This window comes from Sander lucioperca, chromosome 7 (assembly GCF_008315115.2).
Source record: "Sander lucioperca isolate FBNREF2018 chromosome 7, SLUC_FBN_1.2, whole genome shotgun sequence".
In the NCBI taxonomy this organism is placed as follows: Eukaryota; Metazoa; Chordata; class Actinopteri; order Perciformes; family Percidae; genus Sander; species Sander lucioperca.
Genome location: NC_050179.1, coordinates 3,007,037 through 3,033,620, shown reverse-complemented (window position 1 = coordinate 3,033,620; position 26,584 = coordinate 3,007,037). Strand labels below are relative to the sequence as shown.

At 40.7% G+C, this 26,584-nt stretch overlaps 1 protein-coding gene across 1 annotated transcript; it reads right to left on the bottom strand.

Moving 5' to 3' along the window:
- Window positions 1–785: 785 nt before the first annotated feature.
- On the bottom strand, window positions 786–25,561 carry si:ch211-236l14.4 (SITS-binding protein). Its single transcript, XM_031282798.2, has 10 exons — window positions 24,506–25,561; window positions 22,760–22,931; window positions 11,789–11,996; window positions 11,330–11,480; window positions 8,158–8,355; window positions 5,722–5,990; window positions 5,441–5,577; window positions 4,778–4,899; window positions 2,459–2,638; window positions 786–2,314 (listed from the first exon to the last, which is right to left on the bottom strand). Exons 1-10 carry the CDS (start codon window positions 24,974–24,976, stop codon window positions 2,141–2,143), a joined length of 2,082 nt encoding a protein of 693 aa, XP_031138658.1. The 5' UTR covers window positions 24,977–25,561; the 3' UTR covers window positions 786–2,140.
- Window positions 25,562–26,584: the final 1,023 nt, after the last annotated feature.

The following is a 26,584-nucleotide window of genomic DNA, read 5'->3' as shown; positions in this document are numbered from 1 at the left end:
TTCAGAAAACACCATATATTTGTTGTACTGCACATTGCTGCAGCTCCTCTTTTCACCCTGTGTGTTGAGCTCTCTGTTTTAGCTACAGAGTGAGACCTCTCACTTCTGTTCCATCTTTGTTGGGAGTCGCACATGCGCAGTAAGTACTGCTAGCTTGTCAGTTGCAGAGCATGAGGAAGTGGCTAGGCGAGCATTATAGCGTGTGTTACAAAGTGATGCACGTTCGTCACGGAAGTAAAGGCTGGACTACAATTGACCCTTCGCCAAGCCATGCCCAAAAACCGCCACGGGCCAATCGTGGCTTAGCAACCGCAACTACTGCAGTCCCTTTTGTCTTGCTCTCTCTGATATTTCACCTGTTCGCCAAAAATTACTAATTATCTCCTTGGGAATGTCTGACACCGGTGCATACATACTGTAATAGACGTGCCAGGCACAAAAGCTTGTCAGGCGTAGCAACAGTAACTAAGGAGGGCGGGGCTTAGCGAAGGGTCAATTGAGCTGTTTGGAGCAGTTTGTGAACAGTGTTTTCTGTTGGGGATGCTAAGTCCCTTTGGGGTGGACTTTGGGCTTTTTCATTTTGTAAACCTATAATGTGCACAAAAAGATATATGACACAATAAAGGAAAGGGGAAAAGCCAAAAAGCATAATATGAGCACTTTAAAAAAGCAATAATTTTAGCGTGTATAGAGCCAACATATTTTCACGTTAATTGTTAAACTATGTGTTTATTTCAACCAAAACTAGAGTTTTGGTTGAAATAAAGCTAAAATGTAAGTTAACAGGGCAATTGTCCAGCTTGTATTTACCTTCACAAAAGTGCTTGTTTTGCCACTGACAGGTTCAGATTAATAGTCTAACCAACTCCAGGTTGAAAAAAACGGTAGTTACCCTTTAAAACCACAATTCATCATTTACACTTTGGTTTTAGTATGAATTAAACAAATAAAATAGAGATTGTTAATTAGTGAGATTTGCAGGTGCTGGTAGTCAGATTTTGTTAGCTTTGGACAACGCTAGCTGTGTTTCCAGTCTTTACACTATGCTAAGCTAAGGTAAGCTAAGCGGATGTTTGTGGTAGCTTAATGTTTACCGTAAAGATGTGACAGCGAGAGTGGTCTTCCTATATCTAACTCTGCAAAAAAAGCGAATTAGTGTATTTCCCAACATGTTGAACTATCTGTTAAATTCTCATTTCAACCTCTGTGGTGTCGTCAACAAGGCTTTCTTCAGAACATAAATTGGCACTCACACATGAAAGAGCATATCAACACAACATCAGAAAGACTTAGGAAAAAATGAGCAGCCCATTTTAAAGCTCCTACGACAGCAGGTTAGTAAAAAGGTAACATATAATATAAATTCAAAAATGGCCAGAGTTACAATGACAGTGGCTTGGCCTCAAATTCATCTGGCCTACAGTACTAAGGGACATTAAGATATGTCCAACAGAGTGGTATGTTGATAAATTACAACTCTTTTAAGAATAAGTGCTAAGGGGTGATCGGTTGTTGTCTGATGAATCTGTAAAGCAGTGAAAAACCATAACTTGAGGTAAATTCATAAAACATTGAACCGTTGGCTTGCTAAGTTCAAGTAAAAGCCTCTCAAAGGAGTGAGCAACACATAGGGTACCATGGTGCACCAGTCTCAGTACAAAGCTTTCTGTCAATTTCCTCCCAATAAGCCTTTTTCCTTTGTCCTTTCTCCTCCTATATCTTCATTTGGTCTTCTTGAGAGATTCAGATTGCTTTGTTCCTCCTTATCAAGAAAGCCGACAGCGATTAAAAATGTAAAGACTGTAGAAATGCAGTATGTAAACGCACAGATTTCTCCGGAACTTACAAAAAATAGGCAGAATAGATCAAAAAGTCCAGAAACAAATCAGCCAAGAGGTAAAAACCGATTAACATTTTAAAAAAGGAAGAGAAAATAATGACACAAAAGAAAAACAAAACTCATTTTGAACTGTAAAGTGCAGGTATAAAAAAAAAAAAAAATCTTTCTACATATCATCTCAAGCCTTGAGACAGGGTCAATGGTCTTTAGTGGAAAAGTGCAAGTTGAGAACAGCACGAGTAATTAAAAAAAGAAAGAAAATAATTTGATTCAGAACAGTAACAGGGTAAGTCGGATGACTCAGCTTCTTCGTAAAAAAACAGCCACCCCTTCCAAGGGCACAGGGTAGTCCTGTAGGAACGTCCCCCCATCGAACACCTGAGCGTTCTGGCTGTCCTGCCACTGAAAGCCCCCATCAGGTAAATAAATATCCCTCTGCACTGCCCCTTTCTCCACCACCGGTGCCACCAGGACCTGGAAACACACATCACTTTGGTAAATTCAGATGACAGGGAGATTGTGCACTTAATTAGCGAGACATCACGTTACAGTCATACACTATCAGATGCCAAGTAGATGGGAACTCGATCCCTTCCCATCGGAACATCATTAAGTCACCTCGTCTCCAATTAGGAACTGATCATCAATGGTGAAAGTCATGGGGTCACTGGGACTGAGCCACCACATGGGCCGGTAGATGGGGTTTCCCGTCATCTGCCACTCCTCTGCGTACTTCTCTATCAGCGGGACCACATCCCTCTGGTGCTTTGCTATGTAGGCCCGTGTTAGGTTCAGCACCTATGGATCACCAATGGAGAGAGGAGCATGAACATAATGAGGATAACAGTAACACCAATTAGGAGTTTAATAATCTATTTGTATTTTTGTATAATCATGTATTTTTATTTATTTTTTTCATTGCTCCCTATATTTTAGGTGTGAGTGTGCATACATGTGCATATATTTTGTTTCTTATTTGAATGCTGCACATTGGATTGCTCCAACAGTCTTTCGTTGTATAAATACATGCAATAACAATAAAGATCTATCTCTCTTGGGTGCCTGGGTAGCTCACCTGGTAGAGTGTGCGCGCATATATAGAGGCTAACTCCTCGACGCAGCGGCCGCTGGTTCGATTAAAAAAATAAAGGCCTAAAATGCCCAAAAAATGATCTTAAAAAAAAGATCTTGTTTCCATGTACCAGCTGATAAAAGTAAACTCATGAAGTAGTCTATATAGAGTCATTGTCTGAGCTGTATTTTCATTCAGAACCACTTTTGTATTTTATTACCGTATTATCCATATATATTTCAAGAAATCTAGTGCAACTGAGAAACTAAAACCAACAAAAAAAAAAACTTTTCCTTAACTAAATCATCTACCTCAAGGATTTCAGGCCAAGAATACTATTATATATACAGACAGAACTTAAGATCAGCTCATGTGTTGACTTAGCGGTCCAACACTGTCCAAGTCTGTCTCCTGTCTCCCTCTGTCCAAACTACTTTAGCATTCCTGGAAGGGTCACATCCTCTACAGTGGCCAATGAAAAAAACAAAACTTGACCGCATCTAGAAAAAAAAATTCTTTTTATGAGTTGGGATTGAGAACATTCGTAGGAATGAGCTCAAAGTCACAGCCCGGGTTTGAGTGGATCTTTCTCTAATTGAAAAGTCAGGCATTTGTGTGGGTTGAGGTTTTATTGCTATTTGATTCCAATGCGGTCGCTGTTGTGACCTGTCTATGACTGAAGTATCACACATTCTGGAAAATAAAGGTGTGCCACATTCAAACTATAGTAACACACCCATTAAAAAGACAATTTATCATGTTTAATGAAGCAGTTCAGTCCCCTCTAAAATTTCTTCCCTGTCTCACGTCATCTGAGTGTATAAGTTGAAGGACTGGTGAGAGACCAAAATGGAAACCATTGCTGCTGTCATATGTCTAGCTGTCCAAAAGGCCTATTTTTATCTTTGTCACGCAACACAAGTCACAACCAATATATTTTGCTGCAGTTGATCACTCCCACTCTGTCATACTTGTCAATTACTCATGGAAATCTTAATTGCACAATAAAGTATTTTTCCAAGACTTGTCCTCAAATTCATTATCATTCCTGCCGAAGTGGCTCTTGAGAGTGAGGGTGAGCCATAAATCTAGAGGAGTGATTGTAATTCAGAACAGATGGACTCGTAACCACAGGTGATGTCGGGAGGGGGCTAGGCAGTTGCTCCTACTGAGAAAAGAAGGGGCAGGGGAGGGGGGGAAATAGCTCTAACCCTCTTGAGAGGCATCACGTGCTTTTCTGTTCTCAAACCTGAGTCTTTAAAAGTATCAATATCTGTCACCGGACTCTCTGAGATCGTAGGCTTTGTTTTCCTGCTGTGCACGGTGAACAGTGCATTCCTGATTTCCAGCGGAGAGGGACAGGGTTTTAGGTCTTATTTTTGATAGACCAGGTCTCAGCAGCACTCATGCTCCCCTGCCAAACACACCGGTGGGAACTTTTCAGCGCTGACCCTCACAACTGAGTCGAGGCTGCTGGGTCAATAAACTCTCCCTCTTTTGCCTCTTTTCATAAGCAAACTTAACCACTCTGCAAGAAAGAAGGATAATCTCCCACTTCCCTAATTGGCAGCATTCACACATCACTTAATCTCTCCACTCTATATCTTCACAAGTGAAAATCATGTTACCAAGTCTGGACAAGAATGTGAACCGACTTTGTTGTTCCTATTATAATCATTTCTAATGTGGATGAGGCAGATGTAATTACAGCTTTTTAGACTTGGGGCTGCAGGGTGGTCCAAAGTATGTTCAAGAGGAAATATTTGCTGGGTTACAGTGTGTTAGGGTGGCCACAAAAGGGCCTCTGACTGCTTTGTAATGTGTTTTTGGTTGTAGTTTTTCAAAATCAAATTGTAGTTGTTTACCCGGTCCTCTCCGCAGACCCAGGGTGGTGTGTGGAAGCTGATAACAGGGAGAAAGGCTGTGATTTCCAGCCAACGGATGAACAACTCCTCATCTGTGACTAGGTCTCCAGACAGAGAGCCACCTGTAAAGAGAGGGAGAGAGAGAGATGGGTAGAGAAAATTAAGAACAATTAAATTGGCAGATTCTAAATATCCAGGAGGATATGGACATGTGAGTTGGGTGATTTGGGAATTCCCATTCTGAAGCTTGGGACAAACCTAGCCACAAACCTGCAAAAGACTTGACAAACCACATGTAAAGATTGATTCCAACAACTTGTACAGATCTTTTAGTCTTCGCTCTCAGCAAAAAGCATAACCTTGCGACTAGTGAATACACAAGACAACAGACTTAACAACTGGTCAATAACGACTGGAGTTTCTGCACTATGCAGTGCGATTTGCGCTGAAAAGACCATAAAAGGAGGAAAAGTGATGTTTGGATCAGAGATCCCGGATGGAGAAGCGTGGACAATGGGAACTGTATAGCCTAAAGAGAGAAGTAGTGAGTGAACTTTGCAAAACTTAGCTAAGTTCAGTTAAACTGTTTAGTTACAGAGTTGTCTCCCTCAGCCCAATGTCCTATTAGAGGAGAGAAAAATGACCCATAGGCTGTGGTATTACCTACTGCATCAGGAATGAGGAAGTTGTATCCCAGCAGAGTGTGGTGCAGCAGGGAGGGAATGATGCCCTTCAGGCCCATTGGGCTCCAGTCGGACTGCAATGGGGTCATCCTCACAAACAGAGGCTTATGGCTCGACCTGAGACACACATAGCATCGCAATGAGCAGACGGAGTAATCTCAAAATGTAAAAGATCCCTCTCTATAACCAGTGGCAGTTGGTATTGGGTAAAATGACTGTTGATGGAGCATACAAACAAGAGAAGATGCTTGAAGGTGTTACCGTGTCCCTGCTGTCATGATGGTGGAGTCTCCTATCCTTGTCGCCAGGTCGGCCATCAGGCTGATGTACTTGTCTCCAACGAGATCCTGAGGCGGCCTCAGGGCTTGCTCCTCAAACAGATTCCCTTCGCCCCCCTCCAGCATGACATACTCCATCCCCAAATGGGCCTCCAGGGATCCCACCCTGTCCAGGAACCAGCTCACTGCTCCTGGGTTGGTGATGTTCAGCTTTACGCAGAACTTTCCTCGCCACTGACTCATCACAGGGATCTAAAGGACAGGAGTAGAGTTTATCTTGATAATTAATTATTAACTACAGTGGCCTTGCTGTTGCAATGACATGTTTTCTGCATTGGGCCATGTTCACACTGCTCTGCTTTTTTATCAAACTGCTACTACACTGTAAACCCAGATTTAGTTGTAATTCAACTTTTTAGTGGTCACTACTTGTTCTTTCATATTTTGACTATGTGTTCAGAGATACATACACAGGTTGGAAACTAGTGACTCTGTCTTCTGAATGAAACTTTCCACGCAGGACAACACATTGGAGGACTACAATGCTAAATGTGTATTGTTTGTCTTTCTGTTATTTGGAACAAATGTATTGAATACATTGTTCTTAAAATTATACTCTCATAAAGGAAAATAAATATTTATTTTGTAGTGATAAGTAGCCTAATGTTTGTTATGTTTCTTTGCATGTTTAAAGCTATAGTGCTTAGTTTCTGTCTTCCTCATGAGGCATTCTAACCCCCAATTTCCACTGGATGCGGAACGGCTGCGGAACGGCTCCGGAACGGCGGCGGAGTCATTAGGTTTCCATTAAAGTCAATGTGTGTATTTCCACTGACTGCAGAACGGCTGCGTTCCGACTGCGTCCCAGCAAAACACAGCACAGAGTTGTTTCCCCTCTACTCCTCTAGATGGAAACAAACTGTTGTTGGTTTTGTAGTTCTATTCTACGTAAATTCGCGAGATCTTGTGGGTCCTCGTGACTACAGCTGTCAGTCATGGCCGCAGCCGTGCCGCAACAAATCCGGGCCTAGTGGGTATTGACGGACGGCGGAGCACGCAGCCGTTCCACAGTGGAGCCGGTCCACAGACGTTATGCATTCAGTGGAAATCCGGAGTAAGTAATGACAACTGCATTTAGGGCGTGTCCAAATCCCCTTTTGCTAGTTTGACGATGGAAAAACCGCTCCGTGCGCCGGGCGCATGGTTCAAAAGGGTTGTACTTAGTGTAATTAATTAATCATTAATTCAGAGGTGTGTTTTGGGCATAACATGCAATAAACCAATCAGAAGGTCATCTCCTATTGCTTTTAAAAGCCAGGCGCATTTGTACCTTGACGCATTGCTATTATGATTGTGGATTTTCACCATAATATTTTTATTTGTAATCTTTTGCATGTTTGTGTGCTGCTGCGCTTCCCTGTGTGTGTGTAACAAGCATAGTGTGTGCATGCTGTGTATAAGCCTAGGCACATTTTACTAATTTGCTGTTAAAATAACAATGAAATGCTGCGTTATTGACTTTAGATCAGGTTTTTGATGGTCAATGGTGCGATCACTTCCCGCTGCCTCAAGATAGCAATAGGCTAAGAATTCACCTGAACACACCTCCCTGTAAGACCAGCATGCCCATGGGCGCTATTTAAACGACGTGGGCGCTGGACGGTCTTAAAATAGCAAAGACACTTGCGTCGGGCTTTGCGTCGGGCTTTGGTCGGGCTTTGTGCCGCGCTGCGAGGGGTGCAAGATAGGGCCCAGAGAGAGTTTTGTGGAGCTGATAGTCTTAAATAGATTTGTATCAACTCATTTGGCAATGGCTTGAATATAACGGACGTTCATTAAAATAAAAAAATGACGCACTAAAGCTTTAACTTAACATGCTTATTTTAGACAACATGACTCCAGAAAGAAATCATTTATGTTTACTAATGATTTTTAGTAATGACTACTAATGCAAACTTGATTTGTCTACTGCATCAACTTCCAGCTCTGTGTTAATACAACTTGACCTGTTAAATTTCACCTTGTATAAAAAGGTAGACGGTTTTAGGTAACGGGTTTCTACGCAAATTTCTAGTAAAGTCAACTAATTTGGGTTAACAGTGTAGCAAACGGAGACAGGCTGCAAGGTAGATGGAAAGTGTTTACTTTGGAAAACATTCTGTTTGGTTTCTTTTTTTATAAAGAGTAGCGTGTTCTCATAATTTGAGGAAAGTTCAATGTTTTAGCGATGGAGTATGTTTTTTTTGTGAATGGACCAATCACAATGTAAAGGAAGTGGAGTTCTTTACTTTGTAGGAAGGAAACTCTCTGAACAACCAGAATGAAATCAGAGAACCCTTGGGTAAAAGTGAACATGCAGAGGACTGTGAACACAGCTAAAAGCTTTCCAGGATGATGATGAGCTCCACTCAGGTCTCACCAGCTTTCCCTGAGGGGCTGAGGGGAGACTGAGCCAGTAGGCCTCAGTGCCATCCATGAGGGAGGTGTGGAACTGCGTCGTGTCCACGCCCAGGAAAGGTGACAGGGTGATGGAAATGTTAAGAAGCTTGACAAGTGGCAGGTCCCTGGTCAGTCTCTTGGACATCCCCCTTTTCCTGCTGTTGAGGTAGTCATGGTCCTGCAGAGAGACAGAGAGATACACTGTGATAACTATATTAACAGTGTTGGGAGTGGGGGGGTGTTTGGGGTAAGGGGAAAAAAAGAAAAAAAAGAAAAATGTCGTGCGACATTATGATTATTTATAACATTTTTGTTTTTTGTTGTTGTTGTTGTTGCTGGTGTTTTTGTTTTGCTTATTTTGTTCATTTTTGTTTTTTGTTAGTTTTGTCCTTTTTAGGCTATATGCTATGCATATAGTATATTTATATAGCATATGCTGTGTATATAATTAGGCACAGTTCTCTCTAAGGTATAGGTCTAACTTTCATTTTAAAGTTAATTGGGCTGAGCCCTCTATTGTGTTTTGACTAGAATTATTTCACAGGAAGGAGCTCATGCCTTTGAGAGGGGAATATTCTTCAGTAACTAATGATTAACTGTGCTGTATGTAATGTATTTTGTTTTTGGACTTGGTTTGCAAATGAATAAATAAAACGTCAAAAAACAAAAACAAAAAAACTGTCCTGAAATGTCAACACTTTGCATTGGGAAGGAAGCCTAATACCAGCATCATTTAACAGTAATTGAATCAATAACTGCCTATATTGCATCTAAATAATTCTAATACAATTTGCTTTACTAATGTTAACGATTCAAACGTTGATAAACTGGTATGATAAAACAGCTTTATATTAGGAACAGTGGCTTTATATTTGACACATTGATCTCTCCATGTGGACTTTGTAAACTAGCTGTGACAATATGACCTCTGCCAAAACCCTTTAATCTATTTTATAATCCTTTGGAATTTACATGGTGAAGTCAAAGAGAGATTTCAGGTTACATAACTGTGAAACAAAACCTTTTAGGAATACAAAGACTGACCCCAGGAGGTGAACCAGCTGTGGGAAGAAAGGGTAGATTAGCACTTATTATGTAAGCAATTTGTTTTGTTTTTTATCTTTCATTTTATTCTGCTTATTCCCTGAATTTGATTTCCACAAAATCAACAAAATACAAAAAATGTACACAAAGAAGACCAAAACATAGGCAAGCATTTTGTCATTTTTATTATTAACACTAGTTTTGCGCACACTGCATTATTTAGCTTTTCGGGAATAACTTTTGAAACAGGGCAAACTTAATAATAACCCACATTTTCCAATGCCTGCAATTCCAAACTACTACCAATACTGGAAAAGAAAGGGTGTGGTGTGACTGATAATGTATGAACTCTTGTAAAAACTGGAGTAAAAGAGAAGCCTAGTTTTTACAGAGGACCATTGTTGTTGGTCACACTTCTGTAGAGCCCTACACTTCATGGACAACTACAAGTTCCATAAGTTTCCATGCAGCACTGTACACTTAGCTGATTCTTTATGGCATTTATAGAGGGGAACTGGGCAAAATTGGTGTTTAATATCTTTGAAAACTTGTGGGTAAGGGAAACTCTTCACGAAATGGCATCCATCAGCTGATGTGTTATTCCTCCCATTTTCTCTTCTTAATCCTTTCATACCTTGTGAATTAGTAATGGGAGCATACTGTAAGCGTTGTGTATGTATATAATAAACCCAACCACTCTGATGGACAGATTGTGTAAAACTCCTCGGCCTCCTCTTCTGTTGCATGGTCCAGGTCAGATCGCAGCATCAAGCTGGTGTCAGGATCACCTGGTCAAGTTAGTCTTGGCTCACATCCCTTCTAATCCCAACACACCCAATTCTTTGCTGTCCCACGGTTACCACGCTCAGAGCAACCTGAGATCAGTAAGGGTCTCTGTTTGTACTCTCTCGGCTATATTTGTTTTGTAATGGAATATCACTGGGTATTGACTTAGATCCACTTGACAGTGGTCCTTGTGGTCTTGTTTCCAGGCAGTTCCCAACAACTTTCAAGGACTTTTCAAGTAACTGTATAAATGTGAACCAATGATAAACATCACCTCCCTTTTTTACCAGTTTAGAATACCTGAAATGTATTAGGTGAGCATGATATATCACATTTTCAAGTTTTAAGACATCATTTAAAAAGTGGCCTGCAGGGAAGTGTGGCCAGCACTCAGGGAACATTTTTCAACATGAAGGCATGAAGCCCTAAACCATCTCTTTTTCTCGTTATGACATTTCTGTGAACCTGTCCTCCCTCCTTCGCTCCCCGCCTGTCTCCAGCGCTCTGGAGATCCACTTAAGAAAACTCTTTCATGTCTATCCTTGACCAGTTTTGAGCCTCTGACCGATGAACCCTCGCCTGCCTCACAGCCCAGATGGTTGAAGAGGAGGATTACAGGAGTCTACAGCTACAGGGCGAAATAATCGACTGAATGAAGAGAGGATGAATAAAAGAACACTTGTACCAAAAGGGATACACAAAGTAGTAGGCTACAGCATTGTATATACACTATAGTGTTCCTGTATAGACTACATCTTTGAGGTTCCCAGGGTATCACAGAAAGTTCAACTTAATAAATTAATACATTTGAGAGCTTCTCTGTAGGTACAAACAAAAGAGACAGATAATAAACCAATTGGAATAGAAAAGAAAAATATATGATCTCAAAATATAGTGTGAAAGGATCAGTGAAATGGAACCTTACTTTATGAATTTATACATTTCCTACTGAAATTGGTCATAATCTAAAGAGGGAACATTGAACCAAGAGGATATCTTTTATCTACAATTTTTGTAGAGCGCATTAAAGACGCACAGTTTAATAGGAAATAAAAGATGGGATGCTACGTTAGAGCTAAATTCATTTTTTTTCACATAGTAGGATGGACATTACGCTTCGTGTTATTACCTAAATGACTGCCATCTTCACTCAGCTTCAATCTAACATAACACTATGGATATTTGGCTCTGCCTCTGTGAGGTTTAACTCAACCAAGTGAGGTATTTTTCTGTGACTCCAGAGCAGGTCTGCCTTTGAAAGATTCCCCCAGTCTGCTAAAGATTTTGAGGCTGGTGTAGAGACCGAACTGTAGAGCACGTACCATATCGGAGAGGAGGGTGGTGGAATGTTCATTGAGGCTGATGACTCCCTCCCCCAGCTGGTGTCTCCTCAGACGATTAGTGAAGGTCCTCAGCTCCCTCTCCACCTTCGGCCCTGAATCCACATTGGCGAGCAGCTTCCAGAACGGCAGCCTAATGCACGCATGCACACACACGCACACACACACACACACACACACACACACACACACACACACACACACACACACACACACACACACACACACACACACACACACACACACACACACACACACACACACACATCATACAGACCCTGCTGCTCTGAAGAACCTGGATGGACTTTAGTTTATGACTCCCTAAATACCCAGAAAATTTCAGTTTGCCACAGATGCACCACTTTTCAACTTATTGGTATTTCACAGAATTCCCCTTCTGACAACCAAATCGCCACTAATCTTGATCTAAACTGAACTAACCACAGCGCGTTCATGTTGGGCAGCTCCCTGCTGTGCCGGAAGAGTTGTTGCACCGCTTCCTGGTGAGCAGCTTTCACGTTGTGGGCCACGCACACGGTGTACTGCAGAGGAAGACGCTCCATACTGGGCAGCGACTGCAGGCAGAACTGCTGTCTGCTGTCCACCCCCAGCTGCAGGGGAGTATCAGGAGATACAAGCACCGCGACACCTGCATGGTGGGAATCAGACGGGAGAGGGCATTACATTACAATTGTTGCTTCACAGACTCAGATAAACAGATTATATAATATCTCACTTGAAATAGATATAAGGTGGGCCATGATGTAAAGCAATAAAAAGCACTGTATGAGACGGTCCTTTGCAGATTCCTCTTATATGACATAGTGATACTGAAACCAGAATGACGGATGGAGTGTTGTGGGAGGTAGAGTGTGGACTGTGTTAGTTGATATTTCTCCACTCAGATGTGAGAAAAACACTCCCTAGAATGAGATATAGCAGTATGCGGTTAGGTGAGTTTACCCTGGGACTGCTGGCAACTTTTAAGTAGGTTACACTGCACGTCAATGAGAGAAGTCTGGGATATATATCCAAAGTCACATTGAAGATGAAAAAAATGTTTTCTTCAGGGTTCTACTCCAGAGCACGTCTCTTATCAATCTCAGTGAAAAAACCAGCATGGAAGAAGAGCTCAGGAGAACACCTGCGATTAAATTAGTCAACTTAAGCCTTCTGAAAATCTCTTGTTTTTCTCTCCCACTGTACGTATATGCAGCCTTTCAGATGCCGTGTGAAATGATAAGATTAGGCGAAGCAGATAATTGTGTCTGCAGATGTAGCTGCCCTGTAAGGAATGCCTTGTCCCTCTCAGGTTACCCATACCCCCCATCCTCAACACTTCTCACCCGTCCTGCTTCCTACCTTCTCTCCCTCCCAGCTCTACCTTCCTCTCCGCACTACTATGGGTTTGTCTCATCTCAGGTCCGCAGAACCCAGCCAGTATCAATCAGAGCTTTCAACCCAGGTTCTGACAACCCCCCCCCCCCCCACCCCCCACCCCCCTATCGCTCCAGTTTTTACACAATCTGCTCAAAGTAGCCAAACTGGGATTTGGGAGTTGATCAATGAACAGATTAGGGTGCAAGACCTGTTTCCAAAGCAGGCAGTCTGAGAACTGTGGCTGAGAGCTTGGCTCACTTCAGTCACCCTCTCTAGTTTCAATGGTCTTACTGTTCTCTGGCAGGCAGGGACCAGGATATTCACGTACCGGTCCATAATCAGATTAATAGTTTCAGAGTTTCAGTATTCAAGTACTGCATAAAGCCCAGCGAAGAGCCTTCAACCACAGGGTAATTTTCACGTGTTTGCAACGGATAATGTCAAAGAGATACTTGTAACTCCTCAGCTGCCCCTCACAAGGTATTAGGTCACCTCCCAACTGCTTGCTATAGATTCATAATGGCAGATAAATGTAGATTTTTGCTACAAAGACCATTATATATTCAAACCACAATTGATAAATCGCTGAAATGAATTTTTAATAAAGCAAAGGTGCCATGAAGCCGCGCATGTCAATAATGTACATATACAGTGGCGTAGAAAGTGGGGCAGCGGTGAAAATGTTATAGCTTTATGGAAGGATGGAAGTGGAATGCAGGCAGTGGAAATAGAGGCGACTAGAGTACACCAGACACCGAGCAGCCTTGTAGAATGATGTGCAGATACAGCAGGCTGCAAACAGTGTGTTATACCAAAGTGCACACAGGGTGGAAAGTGAAGTTTTAAGTTTGCAAGCATGACTTCTTAAGTCATATTTAAGTTTTATGGAAAATGACACTGCTGGGCCTAAAGAAAATGGGGAAATCTGGTCCAAAATAGCTGTACCTTTTATTCCATCTTTGACTAAACATGCAGATTTTAATGTTAAATTAACCTAAATCCTGTTTGATGTATTTATACAGTTCTACTTAAAGCACTTTGCATGTACCGGTATGCATTTTCACAACGGGAGGGGAACTCCTGATTTAAAAAAAAAAAAAAAAAAAATGTACTTCTATTATCTTGTTATATAAGCTGTACAGAACCAATACGTGTTATTTAAAGAAAGTGAAGCAGGTTTGAGGCCTTGAGTTACAGCCAAGGTAGGGTGCACAGGAGTTAAAGGGGAAGCAAAACGGGGGACGCCCTATTTTTAGAACAATTCCTTAAACACTCCAAGCTTCCCCCGAAATATTTTCCACTAGCTCTTAAAAGCAAAATTATATGCCTGAGCGACCATATCCGCTCACCTTCAAAGCAGCAGATAGGCAAAGGTAAAAATGAATTAAGTTTATTGGGCAGATTTGAATCATTTGACACACACACATTTGTCAAATGATTTTTTACTGCTGTTGAGCGAACACACAAATCAAGCAACCTTGGATCGCCTCTTCACACACATTTGTGCATTCTCACACACACATTCACACTCACTTTCTTTAATGGGAAACTGTAGACTTCCAAGAAAAACAGAGCAGGACTTATAGGACCATAAAGGTTCTGCACTTCCTCTCGCTCAGTCTGAGCTGAACGTTTGGAGGTGGCAGTGGAGGTGACCCCACGCACCTTCTGATGGGTCAGGAAGGTTTTAATGTGGCGTTGAGGCCCTCGGAGAGTGGCTGGTCTGGGTGGAAAATGCTGCCGCCTGACTCCCTGCTGCTGTGGACCAGATGGGCTACACTCTTTTACCTGTCATATTTATACTGTTATTTATGACACCTGCACACACTTACAGACGTGACTGGGATTATAAAAGGTGCATTCAAACCCTAGCTATGTGTGTGTGTGCAAGTGTGTGTGTGTGTGTGTGTGTGTGTGTGTGTGTGTGTGTGTGTGTGTGTGTGTTCAGGCATGCATTTCCTTAACAATGGAAACTTAGTTTCTGTGCCCAACCTCAAGAAATTGATGGCCACAAAACTGGGATATTGCCATGGTAGTACATTTCCAATTCCACTTATTAAAAAAAAATGATGAAACACTAAAGAGACTTTCTCTGCTCCATTCCTATAATCAATCAGCTTCATTGTTTCAAGTGTGAGACGCTGTGTTCTGTACAAATATCACAAATGTAAAAATAGATCAGACAAGAAGATCCCACACTCAAATGCTTTGATGTAATATAAAAGTCTTTTTCTCTTCCCTAATAGTCTCAGTTAAAGCAATTCAGTGTTTTCAATGTTTTCAGACAACTTTATTACTAGATTTTGGTTGATTTTTATATAAAGAAATGCTTGCTGAAACAAGGATCTTTTTGTCAGATCATTTGTGAAATGTAGATCAGTATTAAAGATAGGAAACAGAGCTGTGAACGAGCTGATGCATACTGACATTACATCGGTGGACAGGCGCTGTCGTATCAGCGCTCCATTTAAGAAAGTCTCTCTCTGTTGTCTCTTGCTTGTTGTCCTTGATGGAAAGTATTTGTTAGGAGTTTGACTGTGGAAAATCTCACGAGATGATTTTCATATATACAGTAGCCCTCTCATACAGGAGATGACAGCTTGCTTTTAACAAAGCTTCAGTTGGCTAAGTGAGTGATTGTTAAAGTGTTTCCTCTTTTACTTGTCCGGGAGAGTCATGGTTTCAGGGCAGCTGCCCATGGACCTCCTGGTGACCTATTGAGTAACACAGGGGCAGCTTTGTTTCCTTCAACATGCAAGCTGAATTGTTCGAGCATTTATTTCTGTATATGTGTGACTCAGTGATTTTGGGGTGGCATAAAGACAAACAAAAAAGGTTAAGGAAATACTCAACCAGGAGCTATTCAGAGAAACCTGTTGAAGATTGAGAGATCTTCAACAGGGGGTCCGGGAACCTTTAGGGGGTCCTCAGAGTTACTGCAGGGGGGGCCCAAGTTATTGTTTAATCTTTTTTTTTCTAAAGATAATATGCATGCAAATATACATAAACATGAGTCCAACATATTATTAGCAGAGATACATCTGCCTATTTGTGATTTGTTTTTAAATGTACTCATTGATGACATGCTTACTGGCCTGTAGGTAAGGTAGCCACTAAGGTAGCCATCCACAGATACATTAAGCCTAAGGATTCACTGTGCTACATGTATATTTAACATAAAAACATGATGTATAAATATGTGAATATGTCAATAATTATTATTTTAATAACTTACTATTGTATGCACCATAAAAAGGTATGTATGAAGGCTTTAGGCCACCCTACACATTATTGTAGGCCCAGTTTAATACACAACTCAATTTTATACAATATGTAGCGGGGGGTTCCCGCTCCGTCTCTCTCAGCTGAGGGGTCCTTGGCCTAAAAAAAACGTTGAAGACCCCTGCTCTAGAAGACATCAAGCTTCCACTCCAACTGTTATTATTTGGTAATAAACCTTGATTAAGTAAGTTTTCGTTAAATGTTGGTATTCAGGCTACCATGCCTTTACTTTGTGCATTTAAAAGGTCTAGAAGTGAAAATGTAGGGTCTTTTGACAAAACGTCCACTTACTAATTTACCCTCCCAAAAATATAAAGTAACAGCTAAAATTGATGCATTTTTAAAACATCTTTCGAGTGACAAATCCTTTTGTCTGTGGTTATCTTGGTTTTCTTCACTATTGCTCACCATTAAGCACCATAATGGAAATATGGTTTTACTTATTGTTCTCATCCTTGTCATTTTAAGATTCTGTATCAAATAAAGCTGATTGAGTATCATTATCTGAAAGAAGAAAATCCACAGTTACATAACTTTTATCCCTATCTGTGTCTTGTGCTTGGCCGGTTCCCTACAAGAGACCTAACAACAATTTAATGTAGGAGCATTAAAGTTTAATTTCTTTGAATCCCACATGGAAAGATTGAGTCAGAGATAGAAATGCGGGCAAAAGGGGTGGGAGATGGTGAGGCGAAGGGGAGAAAAAAAGATGCTTAAGTGAACAATGGAGAGATCGGAGACATAAAGAGAGAGAGAGAGCGAGATGATGCATATCCACATCCACATATACACGTGGGCATGTGTGTAGTCTCGCTTTGCCAGACCAGAGGAGAGGAGGAGGGTTTGGCTAGTCCACATAGCATTCCGGGATGCGATATACGAATCTCACTATGGCCACTCCAAGACCCGCCCTTCAATAGCACTTATTGGCCATGCTTACACAAGGTAACGTAACCCCATTTGTACAGGTCCTATCCCCTGACCAATTGGCTATCCTAACCTTAACCCCTCGAGGTCAAATGCCTAACCCCAACCAATCAAGCTGCTTCGTAGGGTGGGTCTTGGCGTGACCATAGTGGGATTCGTTAATTTGCTTCCAGGATGGGAGAGAAACGTGCTCTGGTTTAATGACATTTCTTTAAACCAATCACAATTGTTATGGGCGGCACTAAGCTCAGCACGGAGCCGCTGCAAAATAGTTCTGCGAGAGAAAACTCAGATTGGACAGATAGTCTAGCTAGCTCAATTTACCCTGCAGAGATCTGAGGAGCAGTTAACAATAGTCCTCATTAATCCACCAAATTTAAAATTCCAACACAAAGAAAGCGGAATTCCCTGCAGCACCGGAGCAATCCCCGGAAGTGGAACGTCAAGGATATAGACTAGTGTGTGTGTGTGTGTGTCTGTGTGTGTGTCTGTGTGTGTGTATGTGTGCATCTGTGTGTAGGAGGTGGTCTAATATCTTAAGGAGATGCTGTCAAGTCTTATAAGTCTTGGCAAAATGATATATGACTCTAATATCTGATGCTCACTGCATAAAAGGCTAGCATGGAAAAAAACAGATATGAAGAGACAGTAAATAAATTATTTTTTATTAGATCCAGAGCTAGGTGATGTCAAAGTTAGAGCTATTACACTCTCACTTATTACCACAGCCGCCTGTGAAAACAAAAAGGATCTCTCCAGAAACGTTGACTAGAGCCAAGTTAGCTGTCTGATGTAAACATACAGTATCTGTACTGTATCTGCATGTGAATGAGACCCTCTGAGCATGAAAATGCTCATATTAAAAGAACAACACATTTTGACTCTATCATGTTTTGACTATATTTTTTAACTTCAAATATGAAACATATTTGAGGGTAAAAAAGCAAAAAACTAAAAAAAACAAATGCTGCTCATTGTGTGCTAATGTCTCAAACAGGATGATACCTAATCTAAAATCAGCATTCAAATTAATGCAATCATTTGTGTGTGGAAAAATTACATGGACACATAAAAATTCAATTATTGATTTCTTATTTGGTAACGAATGTTATATCGCTCATTTCAAATAAACATTAGAACTATTTACTTATTTCTAATCCCTGAATTGAAAAAAATATAATGTGTCTTTAGATATATACAGTTATAAAATAGCCAGAACTAAAGCTTACATCGACACTGTAAATGTCATTATGTATTTTTTTTAATTCTTTTTACCAACAACGTAGTGAATTTAAATGAACAAATAGCTACAATTTAATGAAGTGAATCAGAACTAAATTATTTATTATGTAAATTAAATTATTTGAATATCTACAATTCATGTAGGGCAATTTCATTTCAAATACTGACCCTCAATGAACACCATAGAGCCACAACAGAGTCAAATACTGTAATGGTTAATCAGTGTTGTATCAAGCCAACAGGCAGCCCCTGATTACTGTCATGTGATTTGACCACATGCACACATTATTTTACAAAGTATAGGTACTTATATCTACACTATTTCTGCTTACATTTGCTCACTAAAACCTTGTGCAAATTGTATCCTTAAGACCTCCAGTTAAGTAAATGCAGCAATAAGCCCGTAAAGCTTTGGGACAACTTCTCCATGAGAGTCCCCTGTTGTGTTTTTCATGCAGGATGTAGCTTCAGTGATATCTAATCTGTCCTTACTAGCCCAGTTGTTTTTGTATGGATAAAGACAGGTGGGGCTATGACAAGTTCCTCCAGTTGGCAACACTCTCAAATGTCACATATGGCACAGCTGCATATATTTTCTCTTCTGTCTCTCTGCTTTACTTTTCTAACTCTTCTTTACTTTGCTACCCTTTGCTCTCTCTTCTTGGTTCTATTTAATATCAACTATTACAGTACAGTACACAGTCATTCTGTTGCTCTGTTGTTCTATGTTTCAGTCCGTCTGTCTTGCTCTTTAACCGTCCCCAGGAGTCCTCTTAGCTTAGTAACGTCAGTCACAGCTCCATATTGCCTACCACATTGATAATGTGCTCCTATGACTAACTAGAGTCAGCTCCCATACATACACAACAGTCAGTGGCCTTACACAGCTGTGAAGCCTAATATCACACCAAAACTGCAGTATGTTTGTTTTCCAGAGAGCAATTCAGGAACAAAGGCGGCATCATAGCTCCGATGGAGGCTTTATGCCGAAGCGCAAATTTGTTAGTCCGTTAATTATAAATAGAATATACCCAAATGATCAAACATGTGGTGACTCTTTTACTTTTCTATTACCAATGGAGCGGTGCCTTTCATGAATCTTTTTTGAGCAAAACAAATATACCACAGTTCTATTTTAACCCGACTGACACTGAAGAAGCACACCTGCGACTAATTTAGAAATGGGGGGGGGAAATCTTAATAATGAATGACAATTGGGTTAGTATCAAACATGGTCAATCCAGCTCCTCTCATCTGGTTAAAAGCAGTGCAGAGAGTTGGTGTTCAAAGCAGCTTTTCCTGAGAGGAGATATTATTGACTGAGAGATGAAGGTCTCACATACAAATATAGAGTGACAATTTTAAGTGGCTTGTTCACTTTGGTAGACATATTGAAAGCCCAGTCATGGTGTTTTCTCTACAATTTTACTTGGAAACACAACAATTAACCAAAAATATGGTTAGAAATTACATTCAGTCTATATATATATATATATATATATATAAAAAAAAAAAAAGTTAGTTAAGTTTTGCACCTGTTTACTGGTTCCACTTAATATTTATTCATCATTCTCTATTTCAGAGCTGTTCATACTGTTCATATTGTAATATAATACTTATATAATAACATAATACTTATTTATTCCAGCATCCTTTGCACTATGCTCCATAATTAAAATAATAAGTTATCATAAAAATAATTTACTCCTGCACACTTGGCACTCTTCATTGCACTACTCATTGCACTATTGCACTACTACCTCAACCTGTCTATATTGTTTCTGTTTATAGTGTGTATATATTGTTTGTTTTTGTTGTTTGTTTTGTATAAGTAAGCACATTATGAGCAATGTATAATCCAAAGCAAAATTCCTCGTATGTGTCCTCATACCTGGCAAATAAAGCTGATTCTGATGTTGTCTTTATTTTACGTGCTGTAAGTGATTTTTTTTTGTTCTGCATTCAGTTAGATTTGGTTGGTTTACATGCAAAAATAATAACATTTCGCTGCCAAAACTAGGAACAAAGCAATAATCTGATTAAGCCTTCACACGGTTGCATAAACCCACAGTTTGCCATAATGATCCTGTTTACTATCCACACATAACAGTGGATTGTTTTTCTCCATAAAAGCTGCTGTAATTCTTTCCTGTCCCACAACAATAACACAGTTATGACTTTACCACATCATGCTGTTGGTCACAGCCACAGTCATCTATTGCATTTTAAAATGAGATGCTTCACGTGCTACTTTTGTCAGAGCTGTTGGAAAAAGGAGAATGGCAAATGCAGCTCTTGCCGTCTGATATTCTGATGTTTTTGGATTAAGGTAAGAACAAATAATGGTGGTCCAACCAGTCTGATGTGGACAAGAGCACATATGCGTGTGGTTATTTTGCAGGAGCCTGGAGCTGCTTAAAAATACAGGATTTCATCAATGATTTATTCAAGGTAACAAATATATCAAAACTTGTTGCCTGAGTATAAAGGGTGGTTACACCTTTTTGCTGTATGCAGTGGTCTAAGGAGGTGCACAGAAGCAATGAGTGCAGTGAAAAACCCTCACTGCAGTCCAAGAAAATAGCACTTTTCTACCTGCAACATTGGACCCTACAAGTCTGATGGTTAAACCCTTTGTTAGTGGTGATGAAAAATATTTGCCAAATCTGAAGCATGACAGCCTACATTGTTAGGTCTCTTTAATTTTTAACTCATGAACTGCATGCATGAGGTAAGAAAGACAGTCCAACAAACTCATTAAAATCATTCTCACTGTTCCTAGGAATAGGAAAGCATCCAAGTACCAATTGCAATACGTCCACAGTTGTGAAAAACGATTCTCTCTGAGGCACATTATGTAAATCGAAGAGCCAAACAAAAACATCCTTGAACTTTAAAGTAAGATATCATGTTAAATATACCTTAAATGCTCCAATAGGCATCACTGTCATTGCTGAGCATCAGTTTGCTATGTTTGGGGCTATGTACAGTGTGTGTGTCTGTGAGTGGTTACTTGGCAACGCTCAAACATTTGTTCTCATTGGGATCTCATCTCATCTGTGTGTGGTTTTTTTCTCTCTGTGCAAAGCTAAACGGAGAAACAAAGGGTTACAGGGTCCTGACAATAACTGCTGTCCTCTCACAAAGTGGAAAAGGATTGAAGTCATATCACTCTTTATGCCTGCCACTGATTTACATAACATCCCAAAGTGTGTATGGGTGTATGGGCATGTGTGCATTTGTTTCAGTCAGTATCTAACTGAATTTGTGTGAGGCTGCTGCTAACAATCAGTGAAGTAATAATAGATGATCGTTTGTGTCACCTCATTGACTGATGTCACACCTTTCACCCTGATCTAGACGCTGGTTGGTAAATTTGTAGCTACTCAATGCACACACGCACGCACGCACGCACGCACAAACAAACACATGAATGCATGCACGCACGAACACACGCATGCACGCACACATGCATGCATACACGCACGCACGCGTACACTCACGCACGTATGCATCCACGCACATACATACATACATACATACATACAGTACATACATACAAGCACACATGCACAGGATTCCCTAACACACTGACAGTCAATAAAACAGTATTAGGAATAGTGGGGGGGGAGTACATGTTGCAGTGTGCATGTGATGAAAATGGGATTTTGAAATGTGTGGTTGTAAAAATATTATCATATTTATGTGAAATCTTTCAAAAATAAAGATTGGTTCGCAGCTCAGTAAGCAAACTCCACACAAACAACTTACATAATACAATACACACTACCACATAAACACACACACACACACACACACACACACACACACACACACACACACACACACACACACACACACACACACACACACACACACACACACGTTCCTCATCAGTCACATTAACCATTCACATCCGCCAGTGGTCTATGCCTCCCCCCTATGCCCCAGGATACAATCTAACACCCCCAAAATAACCTGGTGAGTTATAAGAGTCAGCAGGGCCCTCATCCAACCTTCCCTTTTAATAGAAACAAAAGGCAATTACCCTGGTATCCCTAAGAGTTAATTTAAGATGCTAAAGGTGGTTTACTTCCCTTTGTAGTCTAATCTCTAAATTAATAAACTGAGATGCCACAGACAGTATTGTGTTACACGCTATTAGTGGGATGGACCTCCTATCCAGTCAGTGGTGTGTGTTCTTTTGGGGATGCTGGGTTTGGAGGCGGTCAAAGCATTTTTCTCACCTCAAGCACAAACAAACACGTGCATGAGGGGGTGGTAAGAAAACACAACATCCACAGGGCTTCCCCCTGTCCCTTCACGCCACACATCGTATACACGCTGATGTGGGGTCAGATTTCCCAATCCCTTGTGCTAACCCTGCACCAATGTCAAGTGTGAAAGAAAAAAAACAGCTGACAATGTTTCACATGAAAGAATGGAAAATGTCTCTCTTACTGTAACAGACCAAGGTGTGAAGAAGAACTATGACTCCAGTTTTGCTAATGAGAGCTCAAGTCCCCACGCACAGTAAATCTCAGTTGATGCAACAGATTCATTGCAACAATGACCTCTCACCTGATGAGCCCAGGAAGTAGTGTTCCAGGGCAGAGCCAAAGCCAGAGGGATTGTCCTTAAGATCACTCACAATGTAGGGCTGCATGGTGGCGTTCTGATCATTTATCGGCCATGTCTGACCCCGGACACTGGCGCCGCCGTACCAGGACACGTTGGTCATGGAAAAGCAGTCCTGAAAGGATGCACATGTGCACAAAAACAGTGTGAGACCGAAAGACACATAAGAAAAGGAAAGAGGTTGGGAAAGGTTTACATTACAATGAAGACAAAGCGAAGACAGCAGTAAAACATATGAAACTGATATTGACTTTAAAAAAAAGGAAATACATAAAAAATTGAGAGGGAGAGTTGAGAGTTAAAAGATAGTAGATGGTAAAAGAATTGTTTATAAGATAACTCAAATGTTTTAAGTAGACATAAAAGTAAATAATGAACGTACATTTAATTTATGAGTGGACATGAAGTGAATTTGACTGTAATTTAAATGTTTCCAATGCTATCACATTATGTATCTGATGATGGATCTAATATTTGACAGTCAGTGCAAGTTATTGTTACTTCACTGCAGAAATGCAGGGCACAGGGCAGAATGAGACGGCTGGCACATGACAATGTCTTAGAAAGTATTGCACACAGGAGGGATTGAATGTTTTTTTTCTAAGAGAAAGCTTGTCCTTCCTCAAAGCGTCTTTACGCGCGGGGGACAAATGTGCAAACCCTCTGCCCATTTAGGCCTATTTCATGTCAGTCAATCCGGGCTCTGCTAAGGAGTCTGAAAACAGGTGCCAAGTAATCACCTGAGGTGCTGGGAAGGATTTTGGAAATTTCAAAAATAAAGGCGAGTTTAGTTTGGAAATAATTTTCTGTGAGCAGTCGCGCCACATGACAGGGAGTTATGACAAGGAATGTTCCAGTGGGGACAGTTTAACCTCCCCAAACATCCCAATGGTTAAAAGCCTTTGATAATTAAGCTGGGGGGAAAGTACAGTAAGTACTGTGCATGTCAAAAAAACGTAACAACTGTAACAAGGCAGATTGAACATAAATGTAGTATAATCAGTGCAGTCATATTGAGGGCTGCAGAGAGGGAAAGGTTGAGGGAATCATGCAAACTAATGTTTTGGTCTACAACATCATGTCAGCTCAGAGTTACTCAAGCGCCATGATTGTTTCAGATTATTTAATAATATATCATAGTTTTAGAAATTTAATTTCAACGAATCCAACAAAATGAAATTAAAACTACAAACATAAATTGCAGTATTTTTGAATCATGTTGAATCATTTGAGCCAAGTTATTTATGGGATTGGATTATATACACCAAAGTTTACTGCAAATATGCCTGTTTTTGAGCCACTTATTTAACTTTTAATGCAGTCTCTTGTGATTTCACAATTTTACATGAACAGGTGGTGGTTAAAAATCAAATGTAGGTAGATCACTAATATAAAACACTTGAAAGTGTATTTGTATGAGAAAAAAAAACGCTTTAGGCCTATATTGTGTTTTTAGATTTTAAAAGTGAACAGGGGATTCTTCAAATATATGTTTTACATTGTGCACCAATATCACAACAGCCATGCACAATCAAATGCCAACTAGCATTGAGTAAACAAATTAAGGCATGGAAGTTCCAAGTACAAAACTGCTTTTTGCGCATCACATTGTGCGTAAAATGCCACTTTGATAAGACTGACTGTGTTTAGTGCGACTGGCTCTTGAATGCACATTGAGAGAAACCCTACCTTCAGCTCAACATGACAGTGCACCGGCGCCCAAGTCATACTGTAGCACTCCGTCTCCGTCTCCTCATTCACCTCCAGCGAGATCTTCACTTCGGCCACCGAGTCCCATGTATAGCAGAACTCAGTTTTATTCAGCCAGCACAGGTTCCTCACGAAGGGAACCTCGATGTCGGGGTTTCCTACGTTCCCCACATCTATCTCCACATATGTATTGTCCTCCGCCAGGGTCTGTATGACCAGCGAGTGGGTTCTTCTCTCCCAGATCAGTCCGCTAAAAGTCCCCCTGAGGATCCAGTTTTTGTTGGGCTGGTCTACCACTTGCCAATATATGATCCCAATGGTCATAACAAAGAAGACGGCCACCCCGAGACAGGCTATAGCTCCTTTCCAGGTCTCGTTCATCTCCTTCAGTCCCGTGTCCCATGTTACCTCTGGGATGGGGCTAGGGTTCCTATTTCGAGCGTGGGGCATGTTGTCTATGAGATCAGCAAAGAATCAAACACAAACAATCCTGCAGAAATCTCTGTGCGTCAAAAATCTCTGTTGCTTCATCATGTCATGGTGTTTTCAGTGAGGCTACAGGGCAAACCAGCCTATTCTTTATCTGTACACCGTTTACACTCTTGTTGTTTTTTTTGCGCAATTGTGCCAGCAACAAAGACCTGTCATGTGAAGAAGCTGTGAGCAAAAAAAAATCCCAACGAGGAAATAAAACAGCATGAATGAATAAGTAACTTACCACATACTGCTGCTGTTTTAAAAGAGTTTCATTTGTAAATTGCATTGGCTGCAGTGAGCTCGTGAGCAGCCCCAAGCCGGGTTTGGCAGCAATGCCTACGAATAGCTCCTAAGACGCTGTCTTGCTTGCCCTGCACTTTCTGACGTAACGCCGGGTTGTTTCTTCAGAGGAAATGTATAGAGAGGGAAATGTGGGATCAGGGGGGTTTGGTTGAGTCTTGGAACTGCCCGCCGGGCGAGGAGGCCACGGACAGCCTCGAAGGGAGGGATCCCCATGCGTGCTTGCAAAACCCTCCGTGCGCTCTCCGTGCGTAAAGACTGTGGAGACTTGTCATCCGGTGGTTTGGTAGACGGTCAGGGGAGTCAAATGCAATGCCTTATCCAAATTTGATCGTGTAGTGATATCTTAGCAGGGACTATTTAAGACCAGTGCTGTTTTCATGCCATGTGTGTTTGGTTTAATTGGTTAAATCTAATTGGCTTATTAATCAAACTCACCAAGAGGTAAATCATATATTTTCAGCGATTAATAATTCTTCCACTTGTCCCAGGAATTTCAGAAATTATTTGGTTTTGAAGATGTGTTATGCATCCAGGGACTTGGTTGCATGTTTTGAAACAGTTTGCATTTACAGTTTAGCTCAGTTTACAAATTGAAATTGAACCTGTCAACCAGCAAATCCCTGCTGAAGCTAGTTCTGTCTACTGTCGCTCACCATGACCAAGTATCATATTTGTCATTTAAGATTACTTTTTCTCCTATATATTCTCAATTATACAAAATTTCCTTTTTTTAAAATCCAGATGAACTTTTCTTTGACCTTTCTATTAGTTTAAATTTCTTGCATTTCCCTTACCAACATGGTGACACTGCTTTCCATAAAATTCTGATTGATTATGTCACAACACTGGAGACTGAGTTGTTAATAATAAATATGTATTGCAGTGAGACATACTCGCCATGATTTGAAGCACTAGTATAGCCAAAGCTCTAACCTAAAGTATCCAATATATTGTATGCTCATGCTTTAGGGGAATTACAACGGAAATAAAAAGTGAAGCATTAAAAGAATCTGCGATGGATTCAGGGTGTGTTGTGATATATAAAAATATATTATAGATTGTGTGAAGTTTATTTTACTGTGTAGCTCATGTGCAGTGCAGAAGACATTTGAGGGCAGGAATGTTGTTTATGAGTGCCTCAAGGGTAGCTGGGGGTGATGTGATTGGTCGAAAGGTGGCATTTGGACTGTCAACATCCATTGTGTCTGGAGTTATAATGTTAACATAGTATAGATGGACTTATATTTTGAGAATATATTTGCTGATATACAGTATGTA

Bases quoted from the DNA above. Each gene is read 5' to 3' on its own strand.
- si:ch211-236l14.4 (XM_031282798.2), bottom strand. From the start codon at position 24,976: ATGCCCCACGCTCGAAATAGGAACCCTAGCCCCATCCCAGAGGTAACA. The intron at 11,997-22,759 runs GTGAGAGGTCAT...CCCACCATGCAG, and splicing joins CTACTTCCTGGGCTCATCAG to GTGTCGCGGTGCTTGTATCT. The intron at 8,356-11,329 runs GTACGTGCTCTA...GTCTCTCTGCAG, and splicing joins CCACCCTCCTCTCCGATATG to GACCATGACTACCTCAACAG.